Source organism: Notechis scutatus, chromosome 1, assembly GCF_049901735.1.
Source record: "Notechis scutatus isolate UNSWTSFEM ecotype Mainland chromosome 1, rNotScu1.2, whole genome shotgun sequence".
Lineage (NCBI taxonomy): Eukaryota > Metazoa > Chordata > Lepidosauria > Squamata > Elapidae > Notechis > Notechis scutatus.
Genome location: NC_142009.1, coordinates 94666918 through 94690560, shown reverse-complemented (window position 1 = coordinate 94690560; position 23643 = coordinate 94666918). Strand labels below are relative to the sequence as shown.

At 38.1% G+C, this 23643-nt stretch overlaps 1 protein-coding gene across 3 annotated transcripts in view; it reads left to right on the top strand.

Moving 5' to 3' along the window:
* AKAP7 (A-kinase anchoring protein 7) overlaps nt 1-21581 on the top strand; it is a 68454-nt gene extending 46873 nt beyond the window's left edge. The window contains exons 1-2 of one of the 3 annotated variants that reach the window (XM_087971919.1): nt 7427-7612; nt 19180-21581. In XM_087971919.1, the coding sequence (XP_087828045.1) occupies nt 7564-7612; nt 19180-19388 (258 nt within the window). In that variant the 5' untranslated portion in view covers nt 7427-7563 and the 3' untranslated portion in view covers nt 19389-21581. Of the gene's footprint in view, nt 1-7426; nt 7613-19179 lie in introns of those variants that run through there. The other 2 variants (XM_026666105.2, XM_026666104.2) reach the window with 2 other exon arrangements.
* Nucleotides 21582-23643: the final 2062 nt, after the last annotated feature.

Genomic DNA, 23643 nt, shown 5'->3' with positions numbered 1-23643 from the left:
GGATGCGTTACGTGCTGGCCCCAGCCCCTGCCCAGTTTAGCAAAGGGGGAAAAAGTCCCGATGCATCACGTGACGACGCCATGACGACGCAAGTTTGACACCCTGGGCTAAATTGTGCCTGGCTACTCTGCATTGAAAATAATAAGAAGTAACCTTAGTGCATTATAAACAGCTATGGAAACTACAGTTGAATGGCCAGGAGAATTGTTTGGTCAAGGCAATAGCTGTAACATTCTTACAAGAGTCCTGAGAAACAAAAGAAATAGTAAAAAGCAAATCCATGCAAAACTTTTTGGCAGAAGCAGCAGAAAATTTGTAATATAGGTATCCCTCGAATTACGACAGTTTAGTTTGCAACCATTCAAAATTACTACCCTCCCAAAAAAAGTATTTACAACCTGGTCCCGAAGTTCTGAATGTTGCAGCACCATAGTGGTCATTCGCCCTTACAACCGACCACAGAGATGCTACAACATGCTCCCTGCCTATTCACCCCACCATCCTACCCCACCAGTTCGCCATTAGCATCCTGTATTCCACTGTCTCCTCCCCACTCTATTTCCCAAGCTTTACTATACTTACTTTCTCAAGAGCTTCAGAAGAAGATCACCCACAAGGCAGAGAAGCTGAAGTCTTTTCTTCAGAAGCCAGTGAACTGTAAGAACATGAGATGTAAGGAAAACAGCTTCACCCCATCTGAAAGCCCGGCTTTCCCTGCCATGAGGGTCTGCAGGCTTCATTTGGGCCCAGTCTGGCTGCTGGCAAGCAGCCTCCTGCTTGCTACTGACAGACTAGTTCGAATGAGCAGCTTCAGGGATCGCGGCATGGCAGCCAGTCAACATGGAGCTTGTTTCCTTTGTCTCATTGGGCTCCATGTTGATTGGCGAATGCTTTGGGGAAAGCAGGGAAACGAATCCTCGGTTACAAATGTCATTGGTAGGCTGTATTATATTTGTAACTCGAGGATTATTTGTACAGCCAGTCGTATCAGCTAGCAATATACATACGGCAGAACTTGTCTTTCTTTTCCAGTTTCTGTGTACATAGGACTATTGCTTTAAAAAAAAACCTTAAATCCATGTTTTTTAAAAAACAGGCCAGCATTTTTTTTCCAGAGCATTAAATTTTTGTTTCCAAAGATTTTTTTTTTTGGCCCTCTCATAGAGGAGCCTAGCTGACTCTTTGACTGTCAGTAGGTGGTTTACCCAGCTTGCAAGTGCAGATGTTTTTATATCACAGAAAAGCAGCATTGAATTGGCTTTTCATTTGCTCTTCTTCCTTTAAACTTCACAGCTAAAATTTGTACAGAAATAGAGCCAGTTCTTTATAACTTCAGCCTTGTACTTGATAAATGAGAATGTCAAAAGAGGAGCAGGGACAGTGAAAGAAAAATAGAAACTAATTAGGTACAAAGTTCAAAATCTTTTTGCAGAGGAAATCTCTAGCCTCCAGTTTGACGAGCAAACAAGTGCTGTGTACTTCGTAAACTTGCAGAAAATCTCAGAGTTTTAGGTGCCATAATATACCCCCCAAATTGAGTTCAGTTTATTCATGGATGGGCTTATCTGTGAAAACATATGACAGTACTTCTCTAAAGTAACCATATATCATGTATACAGTATACTCACGTATGAGCCCATCCACATATAATTCAACCTCAGATTTTTAACCAAAATATCAGGAGAAATGTGCCACCTACGATAAGCCATCTGTGCAAACTAAAATATATGAAAGAATCCAGAATTGAATTGACTGGGCAGATGTTATGGGAGACAAGTGGTCCCTCAAGTAATCAACACTTTAAAAATGGCTGAAAAAAACTGAGGTTGAGAACAACCAAAAGTGGAAATTGTTCTGCAGTATAAGGGTCTTCTTTTTATCAGAATGTTTAAATTGCAGTACTGAATATTGGGATCTCTTTAGATTTAGTATGTATACTGTGATTGTGTAACTAGTAGCTGCTAATAAATTTTAGATCAAAGGTTGCAGTAAGGGTTTGAAAAAATGCAGAAAAATACAAAACCAAATGTTTTATGCAATGGTCTCATAATTATCTGAAATTAAAATTAAAAATATTTATGTTAAGAAATTAGATGTTAAAAATTCCACTTTTATCTATATGCAGAGCAAGCATACTTAACAAGTAATATGATGCTATAATCTTTAAAAATACTTCATGAATTTATTGATAGAAAGGACCGTAGGCAATAATGAATTAATTCATTTTAGCTGTGCTTTGAGATAATTTATTAGCTTTATAATGATTAAAATCCTAAGATGCCATTAAATAGTAAAATAATTTATTATTCAGTATTATGTATCAATTTTATATTGATGTATTAATACAACTTGAAAAAACATGATTTTAGCAGTATACTTCAGGGTCAGCAAATAATTTGATTTAATTTTCATTTGGCTGAGACTTTTTCCCCTTTGATTTTTAATATAAATATTTAGTTTAAAACTCCATTTACAGCGAACAGATTTCTTACTCAAATACTATACCTTTTATTTAAAAGAATAGTGTCTTGTAAATCAAAGGTTTGTATATTCAATACTGTTGTTTGAAAATGGGAAGAACTGAATGATGGATGAATTAAAAGCTTAATTCTCAGAATTAATAAATGGCAACAAGGCTAACCTGTTAAAACATATTAGGCTATTTGGTTAAAACTTACAAAAGATTAATGATGATATGTCATCATGGAATGATCGTATCTCAAAGCATTAAGATAAAACTTTCTTTGAAGTTTGCCTGCTTTAGCATAAAAGTCTCCATAAAATATTTTCTTTTAACAGCATTAGCCTGTCATTCAGGCTATGAGCTAATACTCTAAAAATATCTGTTTTGATTTGATCAAGCACTCTGGCCCAATTCTGAAAATATTTTAGGATTGCTGAATTATTGTTGAGGTACACATAAAGGGTTATAAATAGATATATTGGTCATATTTTGCTGAGCTAAATTGTTTTGATTTTTGGTATAAAGGTTGATATTAGAAAGTGCCACCCTGCAGTGAAAAATGAAAAGATTTGGGGGCCCTTTCTGCTTTTGATTTATAGGGTTCATCTTCAAAATATATTATTAGATACAGTTAAAACTCTTCGAGAAAGATAGTTTACACATTGTTGAGAAACCACAGTGAGGAGGTTTAACTCACTTCTATCAATAGACTCTGGAGAAAGGGCAGAAGGACTTTTCAATTAAGACAGGTTTCTTTGGCCTAATTTTTAAATAAACATTAAAGTATTGTTTTAAGGTCTGAGAACCAATTTTGTCTAGTAGTTAACCAGGCTAGAAAGCAAGAGACTGCGAGTTCTAACTTAGCTTTAGCCATGACCTTGGGCAAGTAATTCTTAGCTCACCTCACAGAGTTGTTGGGAAAATAGGAGAAGGATGGTGTATTGGATATGTTCTTGAATTAAGTCCAGAAATAATAATAATAATAAAGGTGGGGTACAAATAAATAAATCTGCTTTATAGTTTAAGGAATTGAATTATTTGCTTTGGAACATAGTACCATTTGGGATATCCATTGGCAATGTTAGCTGGTTCAAAATGGTAGAAGCTATTGGAGTAATCTAATTGCTCCCCCCTCCCATATTAGTAGAGGCAAGTTGTCAGTTTTGCCTGCTATTTTGATGCTGTTAACCCTGTATTTAATGCTCATAGCAATAGCACTTAGACTTATATACCACTTTATAAGTGCTTTATAGCCCTCTCAGCGGTTTACAGAGTTCAGCATATTGCCCCCAGCAATCTGGGACCTCATTTTACCCACCTTGGAAGGATGAAAGGCTGAGTCAACCGTGAGCCTGGTGCAATTTGAACTGCCAAATTGCAGGCAACTGGCTGCAGCAGAAGTAGCTTGTAGTAGTTAGTTGTAGTAGCAGCTAGTTCAGGTCCAGAATAGTATAACCACAAATTCCGTGTGAATCTGAATAACAACAACAACAACAAAAAAGAAGCTTGGTTCCCTCACATCCTTGGCTCTAATATTTCTTCTTTTTGTTTGTTTGTTTGTTCTTTGAGTTTGAGGTAGCACTCAACAATTTATTTATAGAAGTGAGATTTTTTGTTTTTTTCACTTGGCTTTCCTTTTGCCAGACCTGCAATTCAAAAGGAAGGACGATTATAACAGAAAAGATAGCCATGGCCATGATAAAATTTTACTTTATTTTATTGACAGATACCTAGAACAAGAACAAATATAAACACTCAAGACAAAAAGAAAATACTACCAAAATCAAAATGATTTCAAGGATTCTATTCAGAAGGGTCTGTAGAGCATTGTGGGAGCCACAGCTTGTCATCATGATGCAGATTGGGGACTGCATTGGAGAGATAATGTCTTGCTTAAACTTATTCAGTGGCTTCAGGAAACCAATGTGATGTGTTAATAGGGCTGGGAGATAAATTTGTTCGGCTCAACTTTTCAAGCATACATTTCTAAATAGTATTTCTTGAATAAATTTGTATGCAGAAATGCAGTTATCTATTTTTGTATCTTTCTGAGTTCTGTGATGCTGTTTTTCAATCGAAACAGAGGACAGATAGTCCTTGACTTATGACCACAATTGAGCCCAAAATTTCTGTTGTTAAGTGAGACATTTTTAAACTGAATTTTACGACCTTTCTTGCCAAAGTTGTTAAGTGAATCACTGCAGTTGATAAGCTAATAACCTGGTTGTTAAGTGAATCAGGCTTCCCTATTGACTTTACTTGTCAGAAAGTTGCAAAAGGTGATCACATGACTTTAGGACACAGGAACGGTCATAAGTGTGAACCAGTTGCCAAGCATCTGAATTTCAATTACATAATCATGGGGATGCTTCAGAGGTCATAACTGTGAAAAATGGTCATAAGTCACTTTTTTCATTGCCATTGTAACTTTGAACGATCACTAAGTGAACTGTTGTAAGTCGAGGACTACCTGTATAAATCTGCATACTAAAGTACACAAAACTGTATATTTTAAAAGATAATGGACAAAGCATCATTTTATTCAGGATATGTGCATTTGAGGAAAAAAGTATGGTTATAAATTTTTATGCAGATTTTTAAAAATTGTAAATAAATATAGAAGGGTATGAAGAGTAACTATAGAATAAAATGTTGTATAAAAACAGTGAAATTATAGTGAATAGATTTATTTATCAAAACCTGTATATTCATTTGGCATCAGTGACAGATTTCATAGTGAAATTTTATTAAATTCAGTATGAGAATTTTAAACCCACATTTTTCTTCATTCTGAAATTATTTGGACATATTTCATTAAATACTCTTAGAAATAAACTATCTGTTGTCACTTCACAGTTGTAAAATGAAACAAATAGTACATTTCTAGCATTTTTCCCAGTTAGTTTCCTTTTTAAATAAATAGGGCATTAGTCTCCTGAAAAGAGTAAAATGAAAGAAGTTCCCACCAGACATCTTTTCTTTTGCTTTAATTACAGGCTTTTACTTATGCCCTGTAGATGTGTGTTAAGTAGTCATGTTTAATTCATTTCTTCTTTAGAATATGGGTCATGTGCTTTTTTTTTTTTTTACATGTGATTTGACAGGATGACAGTTTTGCTTAAGCAGGCTTTATTACAAAATGTAGACGAAGCTGTTCATATGCATGATAGAGTTTTACAGTCCATCCTGCCATATCAGAATAATTTATAAGAACCATATAATATTTGCCTGAAAAGTATCACACTAGTATTTCCATGAAAGAACATTCTGACTTCTGTCCCTGATAAGGTACCAAATTATCTTGGAACAATTCTCAGTGTCCTCAGGACAGAGTGTTTTTTTCACATTGTTTTAAAGAACAGTTGTGATTCAATATTTAAAAATAATGCTCCTCTGTTTTTGTTTGTGGATAATACTGCAAAGAAGAAATTCTTCTAGCAAGTGGATAGTAGTTGGTAAAGATACAGAAAGAATAGGATAGAGGCTTATTACATAACTTTTTATCATGTAATCAGATAAAATCAAATTTTTCAAATTTCTTTTACTATTAAAGATTAAGAGAACCAAGTATCAGCTGTATCACATTATCCCTGTTAGACTAAGAGTTTAGCAATTACCTTACAATTGTTTATGGTAATTCATAAGGGGAAAGCTAGAGTGAAATATTAATTACTTTTCTGATAGTGGTGAGAAATTATTGCTTTTGTTGGAATTTGGGGCTGCAAAGTTAAATTAATCTCCGTGAGCACTGCATGTGGTGAAAGCTAAGCTAAGCTATGGTTCTAGTACAGACTAGATTCCCATATGTTGAGGCCAGCTATCCCCTTTCTCAAATAAAATTATCAAAATAATTTTCAGAATGGCTGATATATAAGATGTTGTTCTGCCAGGACAAGGTCAAACAATAGTGGATTTTCAACTTTTGCCCTCATTACTTCAGTGTTGGTAGCTGCTTCTGTCTATAGAGCACGACTTCAGGACATGTCCCATCTCCTGTTGGGCATTTTCTCTCTTGTAATGTTAATCACATAAGCAGAACCAAGCATTATCAAGCATATTGTAGTAGTTGAAGTCTAGAAGAAGATTTAATACAGTGGTACCTCGGTACTCGACCACTTCAAAACTTGTTGAATTTGGTACTTAATGCACTTAATACTTAATTTGGACGTGAAAATGTTGTCCCAGTACTCATTGTTTGTTTTGATGCTCTGCAAAAAGAAGTGAGGGGTAGCCACAGGGGCTGACAGGAAGTTGACCATGCTGGGAAGGTCATTGACATAGGAAAAGGGACAGATAGGAGGTCCTTCCTGGCCAAAACAAAGGAACATGTGATTAGTCATATGGTTTGTTTGGTATTCATCCTTTTTAATACTCATTCCACCTCCCTGAACCAGTTGGGAACGAGTACTGAGGCACCAATGTGTCCCCGACATTAACAATTGGGAAAAACATATAGACTTTAAATAAAGATTTTGCCCATCTCTGGTTGCATTCCTGCATCTTTATAAGTTTTAAGTGAGGTAGGATTATAAAATTACATGGGTTGTTTTTAAAATTGAGATAAAGTGATGGAAAACATTGTATCTCTTACATTTCTGCAAGTATTACAGCTTTTGAGGCATAGAAAGACAAGAGGAAAAAAATCTGAGTAGGAAACTCTGCCTCTAACATTGTCCCAACTGTAAGATTTAAAACTAGCTATTCATATAACTAGTTCTTGATGGTGACAAGGTACTATATTTTGACATTCTAAATTCCTGTGCAAAGAAATTGTGAAATGTGTGAAGCATCCATGTGTGTATGCGTAAAATAGTGTCACTGTAAACCCCTCCAGATGGTAGGAATACTTTTCCTTCTCTACACCTATCAGTGCCGAGGACAAAGAGGTGGAGCCTTTCTCATTCTTTACAGCAGAGAGCTGGCTGCTTTCTCTTTCCCTCCCCTCAGTGTGTGTGTGTGTGTGTGTGTGTGTGTATGCCTTTCTGTGTTCCTCTGAGTAGAATGAACAGTTTGCCTTCCGAGTCGAGAGCAACATGCAGTTTACAGTTTGGGGTGGTACACACTGAGAGGACGAGGAAGAAAATCAAACAGTAAATATCATGGGCCAGTTGTGCTGTTATCCTTTTGGGAGAGAGGAGAAAAAAATCAGTAAGTCTGGTTGTTTTGTGCAATGCCAGTACTGGGTGCAGTTATTTCAGAATGTAGTTTACTGCTAAGAACAAAAAAAATCCAGCTATATGCATTTGGAGCATGGGTTATTTTCACCTACACTTTAAATTATATATTATGGTTTAAAGGAATGCAGGTAAGTAGAAATTGAATATGTATCTGTATGTTTTCTTAGGCTAGGAAACAGATTTTATGTCTGTAACTCTGAAGTATGGATGGTTATTCTGTTAGTGCATATAATGAAATATGACTTAACATTGGGGTGTGTATTTGTTTAACTTACCAGATGTACCCTATCCGATAGGGCAGTATTGCCACGCTAAATCTAATTTCAGTTGAAGACTGTGCTTACTAGCAAAATGCAATAGACATGGAGGACCAAAAAGACTGATGATTTGTTGCTGTTGTACTTAAAAATAGGGAAAGGATTTTCTAGTATTTTTGTTTTATTGCATGGCACTCTTCAAAGAGAGTCTTCTTTTCTGAACAGCTGCCAGGCATGTTTTTAGTTTTATTCAGATTACTTAAAAGGCACTGCAACATATAAATTTTATTAACTTATTTAATAATAATCATTTCAATGGAATGTTCATTTTTAATTGTGTTTCAGAATAGTTTGTATAGCAACATTCAAACATTATGTGCTGTCAGTCTTTCTGTCAGAAAACTAACTGAGATACCTCCCATATCTTAAATTTCATTTATTTTTAATTGGGAATATTTAGGGGAACTGTTCTTAACGTTGCATTTTTGTTTTATTTTACATTTCATTTCTGTTTTTGCTATAGTTGGCTTTAATGATAAACTCTGCAGTTTATACACATAACCTTGTCCACTCAGTGGAATTTCCAAATAAACAGTTATAAGAATAGTATATTAGTTAACCAGTAATATTACTAAGGTACCTTAGCTGTGGCAGACCCATGATTTAGTCACTTTACTGCTTAATTCCGGATTCTAAGTAACATTTAATTAATCCAACATCTCCTTCCGGTTACTATAAATGAAGTAAAATACAATAGAATACAAAAATAGAATCTTAAGAATCTTGGATGGAGATCCAATGTAGTTCTGAGAAATTTAATGAGAAGCGCAGGATAAGAGCCAGGTTTAATGTAAGAGGAAGTGAGCAGATATGTTGCTGAAATAACTGGCAGAATCTTGGAATCAAGTAAGAGAGGTAGGATAAAACAATGGGTCCCAAAGAAATTTTGTTATTATGGTATTTTGCTAGAAAGTCATGGAACAAATTAAATAAAAAGCTAATGAAGCCGAATTCAGATGAAGTGAGGGCTATAGAAAGATATATAGAAACATAGATGATAACTAGGTAAATGCAGATATCTGGTCCACTTCACTATGGTACATTTTAAAATATTAGTCTTCTTTATTTTATGAAAAATGTTCTTTTTCAAATTGATAATTATTGTCAAGCTTCAAAGTACCTCCACTTTGTTAATCCCTTTTTGACTGCAATACTTTTTTTAGTATATTCTTTCTCCAAATATCTGGGTGGCTTTTTTTAAGCACAGAAGTACAGTATTTTAGGATAAATATTAGAGGCTTCCATTAATTCTGAGCTTAACTGAATTAGTATGAGTACAAGTTTGTGACATCGTAATATAATATGAATGAAGTTTGTTAAAAAGTTTGATTTGCCACATATAAAAGGGAAGCTATCATGTAGATTATATGACATGATTATAATACATATTTATTCTTCAAAACATGCTTGCAGATCTGTTTCCAATATACATCATTTTTTAATTTTTATCCAATAGGGCAATGAGTTTGGTTATACTGGGTTTTTTTTTAACAATAAATAATTCCCACTTTTAACATTCATTGCAATTATAAAGCAATCAAGGACATTGAGATCCTTTTCAAGCACTTCTTCCTTGGTAGTCTTTTTTATGCAGAATAAACAATAACGAATATATTATTTAAAAAATTTAACTTCACGTACTGAAACTTTTAATGTTAAATGTAATTAAGCCAGAGACTGAAATGTTAGTAAGATTTTTCTTAATTGGGGCCATTAACTTTGTGCACACAAATGCAAAGGAAGTTGAATTATGAAGTAAAAATGAGACAATAACTTTCATCGTCTATCTTTGGTCTGTATGTAAGATGTTTTGGTTAAGTTTGCAGGTCAAATGATTGCCCTCCCTCCCCCATGCAAAAGAATAAATCTTACATATAAGAAAATAATCAAAAAGTGAAAGCATATTAGTTGCATAAGCTTTAATCCAGAGTTTGAAATGACACATTCCAATAACATTGGTTTGTAGACTAGTTCACTACAGTATTGGGGCATCAGTGTGGATATATCTCAGTCAAAAACACAAGACTGAAAACTGCAATTAATAACATAAACCTTTTGAAAGAGGTCTATGGAAGAAGCAAAATAAAGAATTTGCAAGTGAAAAACTATTGATGGCATAGATGAGCTATTTAGTCAAAATGTCAAATGGCTTCAGAAGCCAAGAGGTTAGGCAACCAAATATATTTCCATTGTGTCTAGTTTAAGATCACTTTGCAAGAACAAATATCCCCAGTGTTAACAGGCTAATAGGATGATGAAATATGAATAGAAATACAGTATAAAGAGACAAAGGAATGCCTGTGGATCCATCGCTATCAGATGTATCCTGGATGATAAAACAGAATTGGCTCTGGCTTGTACTTATATGGGAATTCCAGGGCTGAAAGCTAGTTTGAGAAATTAAAGGACATCCTAGAAGAAAATAACCGTAAAGAACTTCTGTAATTTTGCCAAGAAAATTGAACGATGCTGTCAGCAGGTTGAATTTGACATGAGGCTATCTTTATATAGAATTGTCTTTTTACAAAAGCTGATTCTCCATTATGTTTATCCTCAATTCAGGCCTATCACCAGATACATGTATATGCATGTGTGTGAGAAGGGATGTGTGTGAAAGAAGAGATCTGCATATTTACAAACCTGGCTGATTTGAATATGAACACCACCTTATAACAACTTTGCAATTTGCCACTTCTAGTAGAAGTTGTTTTTCAGGAGCAGGTACAGCATAGCCCAATTTGGAATTGGGTGTTCCTGACTTCTTTAAATCAGCTGCTATCCTGGTGGGAGGGAGGAATTGAATGAACTTATTATGATTCTAGTATGCTTATATCACAAAAGAAATAAGTATTCTAACCTTGTTACATGTGCTTCAAAAAACAAAAAACCCTGGAATTTGTATAGCACAAGTTAAAGGAGAATGAAGGGAAAATGACAACAGAACCATATAATGTTAAATGCTACTTAAAGATAAAGTACAGTAGCATGAAAACTACATTTATAGCTATGATAGGCCTTCAGGTTTGAAGAAGACATACTGCTGTACCATTTGTGGATACGGAGGTGGTTCTAGAGTCCCAATCTGGAAGACCAGAATTCAGCCCAATGGGAGCACTACAATGCCATTGTTGTGGTAATTGGACATTATTTTATGATGCTGCTCATGGTTTTCTGTCAGTTTTTGGTAATGCCTGACTTGAAAGCTGGCCAACAAGTTCCATCGGCATTTGTAGCTTCTAGTTCCCTTGATTGGATATCACAATGATGTAGGGTTTCTTTCACAACATCTTTGTAGCTGTTGCATGGTCAACTTTGAGGTCTCTTCCCAGACTCTAGTTCACCATAGAGCAACTGGCAAAGTGTACATTGGTCATCTATTCTGATGACATGTCCCACCCATTTCATCTGGGCTCTGATAATCAGGGACCCAATGCCCATGGACTCTACATGCCATTTAAGGTATTAGTAGCATGAAAAATATATGCTATTTAAATTAAATATGCAACCACTGTGTAGCATTTGCACAACACATTTTTATCTTGATTCCTCTTTTAAATGAGATATTTTAGAAGCTATTCTACTTGTTCTGACTCTTGCACAGGAACAGGAACATTTATAGCCTATCTAGAATGGGATATTAATTTTTAAACACAGTAATTGATAGTCATTCCTTAATGCCAAATGTTTGAAATGAGGAAGATTTTACAACAACTTTATTAAGTGTGTACAACAAAATTCAGCACAGAAGATCCACTCCGCAGTACACAAAAGTGATATACATACTGTTCCTTCCACCTTTCCCGCAGATTGCTTAGCTTTCTTCACTGTATGCTAAAGAATATAGAATTCATATTAGCAAGCACATGCAAATAACATAAAAATCTCCTCAAACATTTCTTTTTTATAATCAAACCAAATGATTATATAATAGGGTCACTTGTTTAACTATGAACATTATAATTTCAGACTCAATTTTATCTTCTAGTTCAGTTTCCAATATGGGCAATACAGTTGCTTGTGAAGGTTTTTGAATGATGCTTCAATTTCATTCTAGTCTGGGGAAATAGATCAAGGTCCAGGCCACATTTTGGTTAGGTTTTCATTTATCAACCTGGTGCTATGAAATCTGCTAGTTTCTCTTTGTTTCTTGACTTTAATCAAGAGAAGAGCAGATAATAAACTTTATTAATCTTGCAAGCTTATCTACCTTCTTTTCTTTCTCCAGTTGCAGAATGAAGTGTTATTATATGGAAGCTACTTTAATTCTCTTCTTATAAATATTGGAAAAATAGCGAAGAAAGGCTAGTAGTCCCATAACCTAAATCAGACCAACAGACTTTGAGAAGATTAGACATATTGGTATAGATTCAGAAAAGAACAATTAGGATCTAAATCCAATGACAGACTAAAAAAACCCTTGACAAAGTTTAGGAGAATGTTAATACTCTTTATGTATCTGAATAGATGCCCCATAAAAGAACAGGATTTTTATCCCAAAGGACAAGACGCAAAGCCAGGGGGTGCGATTCTACCGGTTTGGACCGGTTCGATAGAACTGGTTGTTATGATTCTCCGTAGTTCAGAGAACCGGGAAATTGGGCCTCTGGTTGGTCCCACCCCTCTCTGCCTGCTTCTCCGCTCCCTGCCCAGTCAGTCCCTATTGCACATGCACAACATCGTGCGCATGTGTGACATGCCTTCAGCCAGCTTTTGCCTGCCCGCCAGGCCAGCCATTGCTGCCTGCCTTTCGCTGTGGCCCTGCCTGATCTGATGATCTCCCTGGGTGAGTGGAATCCCCGGTTGCCTTCCCCTCCACCACTTGCCTCTTGTTTTGCCCCTTCTCCCCCACCACTTGTGTTTTGTCACCGCTGCTGGTTGCCTTTCTCCCCCTCCATCACCACTTGCCTTCAACCAAGGAACACATAGAGAGACTCCTGTTGGCTCCAGCCAAGCCAGCAGCTGCTTCTCTCACTTGCTCCAGCAAGGAGAGTGAGAGAGCCTCTCCTGGCAGAGTGAAAAGCTTGCAAGTCCCCCTCCCATCGGGAAATGGCTCCTGGGAAGCAGAGAAGCAGCCCAGTTGGATCCTGTTTCTCTCTGCTGCCCAGGAGCTGGTTCCCAAAGGGAGGGGGACTTGCAAGCTTTTTGCTCTGCCGGGAGAGGCTCTCCCAGCAAGAGCAAGTGAGAGAAGCAGCCGCTGACCTGGCCGGAGCCAACACGAGTCTCTCCACTGTTCCTTCCAGCTGAGTTAGGCTAACCCTAACCCCAACTGAGCAGCCCTGATCTGCCTGCTCACAAGTAAGCCTGTGCCCAGACCTTGCCATCCCCCCACTGTTCCCTGGCTAGTCTGGCTGGCTTCCCCACCAGTGCGGCTCCATCCCATCAGCGGCGCTAGCTGGGGCCTAGCTAGCTGCCCACCACACACCATCCCCGGGCTCAACTGGCTGGCTTCCCGATCAGCGCGGCCCCATCCCGGCAGTGGTGCTGGCTGGGGCCTAGCTAGCTACTGCCCCCACCATCCTTGGGCTTGGCTGGCTGGCTAAGCCGCCACATGACGCTCCCCCAGCTCTCCTTACCATGTGGTGTCTGCAGCGCAGCGAACGGCAGCAGTGGTGCTATGAATAGTAGGGTAGCAGACCCGGCTGCCTCCCATAAGCAGTGCCATCACTACAGCGCCTCTGCCGCCTCTGTCACCGCCGCCCGCTTCTCCTGGGGCAAAATGAAAGGAAGCGGGTGGAGGCACTGCAGCGACAGCACTGCTTATGGGAGGCAGCCAGATCCGCCGCCATCGCCCGCTTCCTTTCGTTTTGCCCCTGGGAGAAGCTAGTGGCGGTGGTGGTGCTCTGACCAGGAGGGCAGGGACCTGGCTGCCTCTTGTAAGCACTGCCACCCATGGAGGTGCTTTAGGAGGGCTTGGGGGTGCTCCACGACCCCACTGCCGCTGCCGCATGCTACCCGAGGAGGTGCTTTGGGAGGGCTGGGGGTGCTCCACGGACTCACCACTGCCCGCAGAGGTACTTTGGGAAGGCGGGGGTGCTCCACAGCCATGCTGCCACCGCTGCACACTGTCTGCAGAGGTACTTTGGGAGGGCTGGGGGGAGTGCTCCATGGCCCTGCTGCCGGTGCATGCCACCCCCCCCACTTTCTTCCTTTTCCCGCCGCCCGCTGCTGACTGGAGCCTGCCTTATCATTCAGTTCGACCCAGACCAGGTGTGTGTGTGTGAGAGAGAGAGGGGAAGAAAGAAAAGGAAGGAAGGAAGGAAGGAAGGAAGGAAGGAAGGAAGGAAGGAAGGAAGGAAGGAAGGAAGGAAGGGAGGGAGGGAGGAAAGAAAGAAAAAAGAAATAAAGAAAAAGAAAATAAAGAAAGAAAGAGCAAGAAAAAAAGGAAGGGAGAGAAAGGAAGGAAGGGAGAGAAAGAGAAAGAAAGAGCAAGAAAGAAAGGAAGGGGGAGAAAAAAAGGAAAAGAAAGAAAGGAAAAAAGGAAGGAAGGGAGAGAAAGAGAAAGAAAGGAAGGGAAAGAAAGAATTAGGAAGGTAGAAAGACTGGTGTGTGTGAGAGAGAGAGAGAGAAACGAGGAAAAAAACAAGAAGGAAGGGAGAGAGAGAAAAAAGAAATGGGAAGAAAGAACAAAAAAAAAAAAGAAATAGGAAGGAAGGGGGGAGAGAAAACTGCTATTATTTTTAATTGTTCCATTATTTATCATATATTAATATTTTACACTGTCCCTACACCTAGAGTGATTTTACTGCCTTTCTTTTGCCTAGAGCTACCACATATTTTTCAGGGTTTACATACATTCAAAGTCTATAGTCCAGACTCCAGAGCATAAGTACACTTGTGTTTAATACAGTTGAAAGGTACTTTGGAGGCCTCCTAGTCCAGGCAGGAAAGTGGAGGATGCCAAACTCTGAGTAGAGGTCCTGGGAAAGGTGTCAGAATAAAACTTAGAAGGGACCTTGGGGGAACCCTATACCATTTCATAATAAATGAATAAATAATAGATAATAAAGTCAAAAAAAGGTGAACAACATTTTTACAGAACTATAAATAAGTTGAGGCTGGGTGTGACAAGGAATGGCTGGGAGAGGACGGGCCTGGCAGAGCACCCCTTGATGTGAATGACATTAAGTTGCTCACACCCACCCAGTCACATGACCACCAAGCCACGCCCAGCAGTCATGTGACCACCAAACACGCCCAGCCAGCAAGCCATACCTACCCAGTCACATGACCACCAAGCTACACCTGCAAATTAAGCCACACCCACAGAACCGGTTGCTAAGAAATTTGAATCCCACCCCTGCGCAAAACTTAATCAGAGTAGAACCATTGATGTTAGTACAATCCAAGTTACCATGAATAATTTAAATCCCACTGGGTTGAAGAGTGTGGAAATAAAATATATTGTGTGATTATATACAGAATGCAAAGGTAGTGAATATACTGTATGTTTTGACAAAATACGTTGCAATGGTTCCTGATTGTTTTACAGAAAGGATCAAACAAATTATGGATAATATACTTTTAATATATGTGAGAGCTGACAGAATAACAATAACTTAAGTTTAATTTCAGAATCTAGGGAGAGGAAAAGAAAAATGTGATGTAGCTTTCTTTATTAGGCCATTATTATGGGATTCCCATAGGCATCTGGTCACCTTAGAAAACAAACTGCCCAGTTAGATGGACAGGATTCCCTCCTGAAGTCTCTGAACATTTGTTACAGAGATTCCAGGAGGGGAGGAAGCCACTTAGAATGTGTTTTGTACAAGATGTCCATTAATGCTGGAAAAGAATTTTTTTTTTTACCATTAAAGGTGACATAGTATCCCAGGGGATGACAATAGATAAAAGATTGAAGCTTCATTGGAAGTGCTAAATAGGACTGAATAAAACAGAAGAGAAACACAGTTCCTTCAAAGTGAAAAATAACTTGTTTCAACTGAAGTCTTTCAATTATTTGGCCTGTTTATGATTTATACAGCATTCAAGGCCAAGCATACAAGCAATGTAATAAAAATTAGTCAGTGAAAGTTTCCTAGCTATTATTACAAGTCCCAAGGCTTTCCACTGTTTCTCATCTCAATAGATTAAAAGGTCTTTCTAATGCAGTGCAAGAAGAATAGAATGTGCCCTGTTTCTCTATTTTTAAATGATTGAAAGCAGGTGAATAGTTCACAGTTTACTCATTTTCATGAAGGATTTAAAAGAGTCTAAATTTGAATAACCTAAAGTACAATATGAAAACTATGGTTCTGTTGTGACCTGCTGGCGGCCTGCAGAGCTGGCAGCAGAGTCAGACAGTGGGGAGGAACAGGGGCCGGTCTTGGAGGCCAGGGAAGGCTCAGACCAGGAATCTGCATCGACACAGAGATGGGGCCAGGGAGTTATGTGCTGACTTCGGAGCCTCCAGAATCTGACATCAGCAAGGCAAAGGAACAGAGGGAGCCTGTTCCCAGTGCGCAGAGCTGTCAGAAGGCAAGAACAGTTAAGACAAAAGGGGTGACTCAGGAGTAAGGCTTGGAGGTGATTGGCCCCTCCCATAAGATATGAAAGAGGAGCAAAGGGACATGAGCCTTTGAGGGAAGCAACTTTGTTCTGATCGGTTTGGAGTCTGAAGCTCCGTGTTGACTTTGTGCTCCGTTTGGCCTTGTACAGCTAATTGGCAATTTAGTTGTTGGCAGCATTTCAAGGGAGATAAAGGTGCTTGCTTATCAGCCTTATCCCAAAGGACTGTGGCAGACTTCTTTTGGACTATTCACCAACTGTTTGGGACTCATTACGAGCTGTGAATGAATATAATTCACAGCTGTTGAAATAAAACAAAAGGTTTTTGGGACTAGTGTGTGTTTGTTACTGTCTCAGGAAGCCTTGGTCAGAACAGGTTCAAGCCAAAGACTATGGCTAAAGTAGGGATACGAAAACCACAGCTCACTGTGTTTGGCCTGTCCGTATTCTTTAGTTATTCCTAAAGCTTGCCATAATAATGGAGCATAACTACGGACCCTTATTTTCCTCCTTGAATGTGCATATGGGTTTTTAAGGGGGCACAGTGGTTTAAGCCATCCACTTCTTAAAACTCCTGAACTAAATTAATGCTAGGTGAGCAGAGGAGGGAGGCATAGATGTATACCATTCAGAGTCATTATTGAGATGGGCAACTATAGAAACCAAACAAGTAAAATAAAAGAAGAACCAGTGTTCCTCTCCCTGCTCACTATTTTTCAGAGTTCGTTTTAGATGCAAGTGACATTTTCAGTCCATTACTAATGAGTTGCTTAGGAGCAAAATAGCAGTTTTACTTTGCTTTTACAATAATACTAGTTTCATAGCAAAATATAAATTGACTGCATTCAACAGAGTTGTATATTTATAAATTGCCCTTTGGTAGGAAAGCATATGATTAAACAGCTAGGGCTTATTACATTTTCATTAAAAAAGAAAGCACCTCCACATGGCAGCATTTCCATTTCCCAGTTCCTCACAAAGCAGTTTCAGATTGACCTACTATATATTTGTACTAACCTTGAAAAACCAAGAATACTATGAGTTCATCAGGACTTAGCACTTCTGTTTCAGCTAACCAATAAGAATATGTCACCCAGCTCATGTTCTGCCCTGAGAGCTACCACCATTTAACAAATATCCCTCACCTCTACTACACAAAATAAATTGCCAGCACCATGTTTTTAAATAGATTCATTTGCACTTTGCAAAAGAATTTGAGTGATAGCAGTGATGGGAATATATTCAAACAAGGCATGGCAATCTTTCAAAGGCTTTCTAGCATGTTGTTGATTATATCTAGCATGCTATTTGCATTTAAAAGCTCTATGTGCTATGAAAGTGACAGAATAGCAAGTCATTACTTTTTCAGAAGTTATTTCCAATACTAAGACCATGATCGCTTTGCATTCTTACAAAGTGAGAAAGGAGAAGAAAAGGAAGAATTCAGCTTCAGGATCTTATGGGTAAAGAGTAATGGGTAGCTTGAACCCAAGAGCAGTAAGTGGTGAAGCAAGATTTCTCATATTTGCAGAATTGCAAAGATTCCAAGGAAAATATTTGCCTTGCTCCAATTTCTGCCTTATGTGATCATTGAAGTATGGAACTAGTCCAAGAGTGTTGCAAAGTATGACTTATGGAGTAAATATGAAATAAACAGGATTTCAAACTAGGAATCTTTGGATAACATTGACTTGCCATTTCAATAGTGTATCAACTTGGAAAAACATTTCATAACTAAAAAGAATAAGTGATTCTTCTGGAGGATAAGCTCTATGTGACTTCTGTTTCTGTTTAAAGATATTTATTATATGTTTTGTTATTCTTAATTAGTCTTCCAGTAGTCCCTCATCAGGCTTTCTCATCTCAGCCACAATTTCATAATTTAAACAGACTATAACACAAATTAGTCCCAAATTGCACCAAGTTTTATATTTCAAATTCCTGAAATAAGATGATTTTCAATGTATAAGCTGAGGCTTTGGGTAATTGTTGGATTAGGAATTTTCTTTGGGCAAAAGAGGTAAATGGAACAGCCAGAATCCATGGAATGGAATTCCATGGCAGGGAAATAAGACAGGCTGCCTTAAGATTCAGGCAAAGAACTGAGAAAGAATTAAGTTCAGCCTCATTATGTAGACCAAACCAAGAAATCAACTCTACAAGAAGGCTCAGTCTACAACATTTTTTATTATCATTGGCTATAGTAGCAGAATCTTGCGAATCTGTCCGTTCTTTACTCTCACCATATTCATGTAAATTAGGCAAGTATCTGTCTGAGTTGCTTAAGCATACTTTCTTGTTTTAGACTAGGTGTGTTTTTGCCCTTGTTGCTTTAGGAACAGACCTGGACAGTATCTCTAGCAAGGTCATCTTCCTTACTGCTCTTATTACAGGTCCTTTTTTTATAACAAAGGAGAATGTTTGTACTCAGGGTTGACTATAAACTGAGAGTCCACCCCATTCCTTACTAGCACTGATGATGTTACCTAGTTTGGGTAATGAAATGTCTGCAATAAAACACCCAGGCTCAGGGAGCACCAGGGACTCCTCTTATGTTTCATTCTGAAGGTTTTTCAAGGGTTTTGGAACCAACGAAAGCAAGAACACCCTGCTGAATGTGTATCCCATGTGCTGAGAAGCTTTTCCCCTGAAGTGTGTATTTGCATGCAGTTTTCTCTGCTTAGTTTTACTGATTTTTGTCTGTTGTGGTGTACAGGTGACAAAAAGGGGGCAGAGCCAGATGATGCAGAATTGCTGAGCCTCAGCAAAAAGCTGGTGGAGACTGCAGTCCTCAAGGCGGTACAGCAGTATCTAGAAGAAACTCAAAACAAAAACATACAAAATGATTGTGGGACCCCAGTGAAAACTGAGGAGGTGGCCATTGGAAATAGCAAAGAAAGTGAGAGTGACATTAGTAGAAAATGACTGTTTTGGAGGCCAAAAAGGCAGGGCTGTAGCACCAACATCCATGTCTCTGCTCCCTACTCTTCAGAGTTGTCCTCGCTGGCATGATGGTTACGGTTTGCTATCAGGTATCCTTTCTGAACTGAGAACACAGAGCTTTGCAAGAACTAATGTCAATGCTACTGAAAATGATTATTTAAAAAAACACTACTGAACTCTGGGAAAGAAGATAAGCCTGAGAGAGAACAGGACAAGAAGGACGAGAGATGTGATCCACCCAAAGTGCCATCTTTCTTGTGTTCTTGACTACAGAGTTATTTCTCCACTGCTTTCTTTCTGTGCCGCCTGGATGCAAAACGAATGGCCAAAGAAACAGTATCTTGAATTTTGTTCAGCAGAACTAAATAAAGTGTTTTGTTGGAGAAGAAGGCAATCTATTGTATCGAAGAGCAGTCAGTACTGAAATCTTAATGTGAATCACAATTACTGTTACCCAATAGAATGTAACTGGATACTGAACCTCCTATCATGCATCATTTTGAAGTACAATTTTCACACATAAGTTGTATTTTTCTCTGATTAACATTTTTTTTACTTCACAGTAAAAAAAAAATGCATTCAAGCAAAATTATATACTTTCTGCACAATGGCGTATTGTTTAGTAATTTGTTCCATAACATTTTAATCACTATTAATTGTATACAAACGTGTTGTTATTCTTTTTCCTTTAGGGAAGAGCCCTGAAACAGCTCTAGTAAAGGAAGCTTTGCATAGAGAATTGTTGCCTCTGTTGGCCAAAGTGAATCAGATAAGAGAACTTTTATGCAGACCATCAATTCGGATGAAAATATACAAGGAACTGCTTGAACAAGGACAGCTTAGTTGACAACATCTTGGAAAATGTCACTGATCCAACTTCTTTAGTGTCTTAATTTTTAACTGCAAATTATACAGATTAATTTTAAACGAAGATAACTTACATACCCAGTTTGTATTGCTTCTTTTTTAGAGGAAGAGACGTACCTGTATCCAAATAATTGAAAGTGATAGGGAAAAATACCATGTTCCCCCAAAAATAAGACCCAACTGGAAAATGAGCCCCAGCATGATTTTAGAATATTCATAATATAAGCCCTACGCACAAAATAAGCCCCAGTTAAGATTGTCAGCCAGACGGATAGATTTAGAACTGTATTTTCCCAAAAATAAGCCCTAATGCATCTTTTTGAGCAAAAATGAATACAGGACCTGTTCTTATTTTCAGAGGAAACACATGTAGATAATATAATACATAAGGATTCTTTTCTAAGATCCATCCTATTTGGTGAGGAGTGAGGAAATCTGACAGTCAGAAGAAGCCAAGTCTATTGTATTGTAAGTAGGTACATAAAGGACTCTAATGCTACCAATGTGTATCAGTACATGGAAATACAGTGTAATGCTGTAGTATTGATTTGAGAGAAGTCATGATTTGTCATATGACTAATCTCATCCTATGCATTTTATTATTGGCATGGGGAAAGTCGGTGTATAAAACTTAGATGCAAACTTTCATTGCTTAGAGTGGATCATTTAGTACAAACCAAAAACTAAGTTGAGGACAGGTACTGTTTAGAGTGGAATTGCATGCACTGTCTCACATATGAATTATATCATCTCATTACCTTTTTTTTCCCTTACACCAGTTACCATATTGACCAGACCATGACCTCTCTTAGCCCATGTTTATTCTGTAATAAATAATAGAGTGGATTATTTCTATGGCTGTAAACTTTATAACAAGGTTTTGTTAGGTGGCTTTAAACTGTTACCACCTAAGAGAACATTTTTGTATTATCCTCCTGTCTTTTATCTATTGATACTTTGGTTTTGAACTGCTTACTTTTTTAACACACCAAGTTTTAAATCTTATGTACAGATTCTGACATACAATTTTTGCTATTGTTTACATGCAAAACAAGATGGTTTAAAATGTTTTAATATTTATTGTAAAATTGCAGCAGGTCATTTATTTCATCATGTGTTATGAGTATACTAATTTTAAAACAGGGGAAAAAATAGCTTTTGTGAATATAATTTCTGAAATTTCAAAAGGGCTAAAAGTGTGCATGGGCAGGGGGGTTAAGACACATCATATGAATGTTTATACAAAGTGTATTTTCTGAATGCAGGTTTGTGCTTCCAGTAGATACATAAACAGAGTGTGGTATGCTTGTCTCTGTCTTCTACCTTCTAGGCAATTGATGAAAGAAGGAAGTTGATCTCTTCAAATGCCTTAATGGTTCTTTTAATTCTCTTGCTCTTCTTCTATCTTTAAATTCAGCTTTCTGGATGCTTGTTGTTGCTTCTTCCAAGTCCATTCATAGGGGGACATTTCATACTTAAATTAATTGAATTTAGGGCTGCTGCTACTGCTGAAGTTTATATGGAATCTGTCTTTGCAGTAATAGATGTGAGGTTCAGTGCCAACATCTCCATCTCCAGGAAATCAGTAATCCAGAAACTGAATACAGATATACCCTGTCCTGAATGTTCCGAAGAGAACACTACCTTTAGGGCTTCACATAAACCTCTGGGAGAGTAAGACCAGAGGGAGAGAGATCTAATCCGACATGCAGATTGACCAAGGAAGGAGGGGGGAAAAGGAAAAATAAGTGTTGTGTACATAGGTCCTGATGCAGATAGGGTTTCAGCATTACAGGTAGTCCTCGACTTACAACCACAATAGAACCTGGAATTTTGGCTGCTAAGTGAAACGTTTGTTGAGTTTTGCTCCATTTGAGGACCTTTCTTGCCACAATTGTTTAAGTGGATCACTGCAATTGTTAATTTAGTGACATGGTTTTTAAGTGAATCTGGTTTCCCCCATCAGCTTTGTTTGACAGAAGGTTGCAAAAGGGGATCACATGTCCCCAGAACACTGCAACCGTCATAAATAGGAGCCGGTTGCCAAGCATCTGAATTTTGATCACGTGACTACCAAGGGATGCCACAGTGTTGTCAATGTAAAAAATGGTCATAAGTCCCTTTTTTTAGCACCGTTGTAACTTTGAATGGTCACTAAATGAACTGTTGTAAGTAAGTCAAGGGCTACCTGTATCAGGGAAGTTTAGGAAGGTAAGCTTCTTCTGGGTACGTAGTTAGGGGGAAAATTAAAATTCATGATAGATAATTAGTTAGCATGTTTATGAAGATGTGTTTCCCTGCATTTTTTTCAGCTGCAGCATTGTCCAGTCTTGTGAGATACACAGGAACCAATAAGAAGCAATGTTTGTAGGAAAAAAGTGACTTTTTCATCTAATTACTTTGTACAATGTCAAATATATTGTATAAGTGTGATGTTTTCCCTGTTTCCAAAGCCAAGATTTTAAATAGCTTTAAAAAAAAAAAACCTGCTTGACACGGCATTAGAAAGAATCAGGATCTTTGCTATGCTCTGTTGACATGATCCCAAGGGTAAAATGGCTGGACAAATAAGATTGATTGGCTAGAATAAAAGTTTTGTGTGTTTTACCTTGATGCCATAAGTGACAGCCAAAGCCAACATGTAAATACACGCATAATAAATCCTTTTATTTCACAAGCTTGAGAACGCAGAGTTCACCAGAACAAATGCCAACTATCTCATTTCACTGTCAGCCCTGTCCGCTTATTTCCTGGACAATTTGAGTTACTCCATTTAAATCACAACAAAGCAGAATCCTTGAGAATATGTACGGAGCAACGCTCCATCTGAGTGCCACTGAGAGGCTTTTCATAACACCTTCTGTGTGTGATGCACATATTTTCCACCCTACCCGCCTTCCAAATCCTCCTTTGCTATCACTCCTTTGCCCTGAGAGAAAAGGGGCGAAGCCATATCTTCTCCATTTGAACTGTACCCTGGACAGCCTGCTAGGCAGGAAGATCTATGAATACATTCTTGGCATGCTGCTTTTGTTTTTGTTTTGCTTTTGTTGTTGAGTAATTATGCTGGTCTTTGACAATAATAAAGATTTGACTTGATTTTCATGCCAGTTAAAAAACAACAACGGCGTATAATAACACTTCCTTCTTGGGATGTTTGTTTGCAACATTCCATATGTGTCCTTGACTTGCGACTACAGTTGGACCCAGAATTTATTCAGCTGAGTAAGACATTTGTTAGGTGAATTTTGCCCCATTTTATGACCTTTCTTGCCACAGCTATTCAGTGAATCACTGCGGTTGTTATTAAATGTGAATCTGGCTTCCCCATTGACTTTGTCAGAAGGTCGCCAAAGGTGAACACATGAAA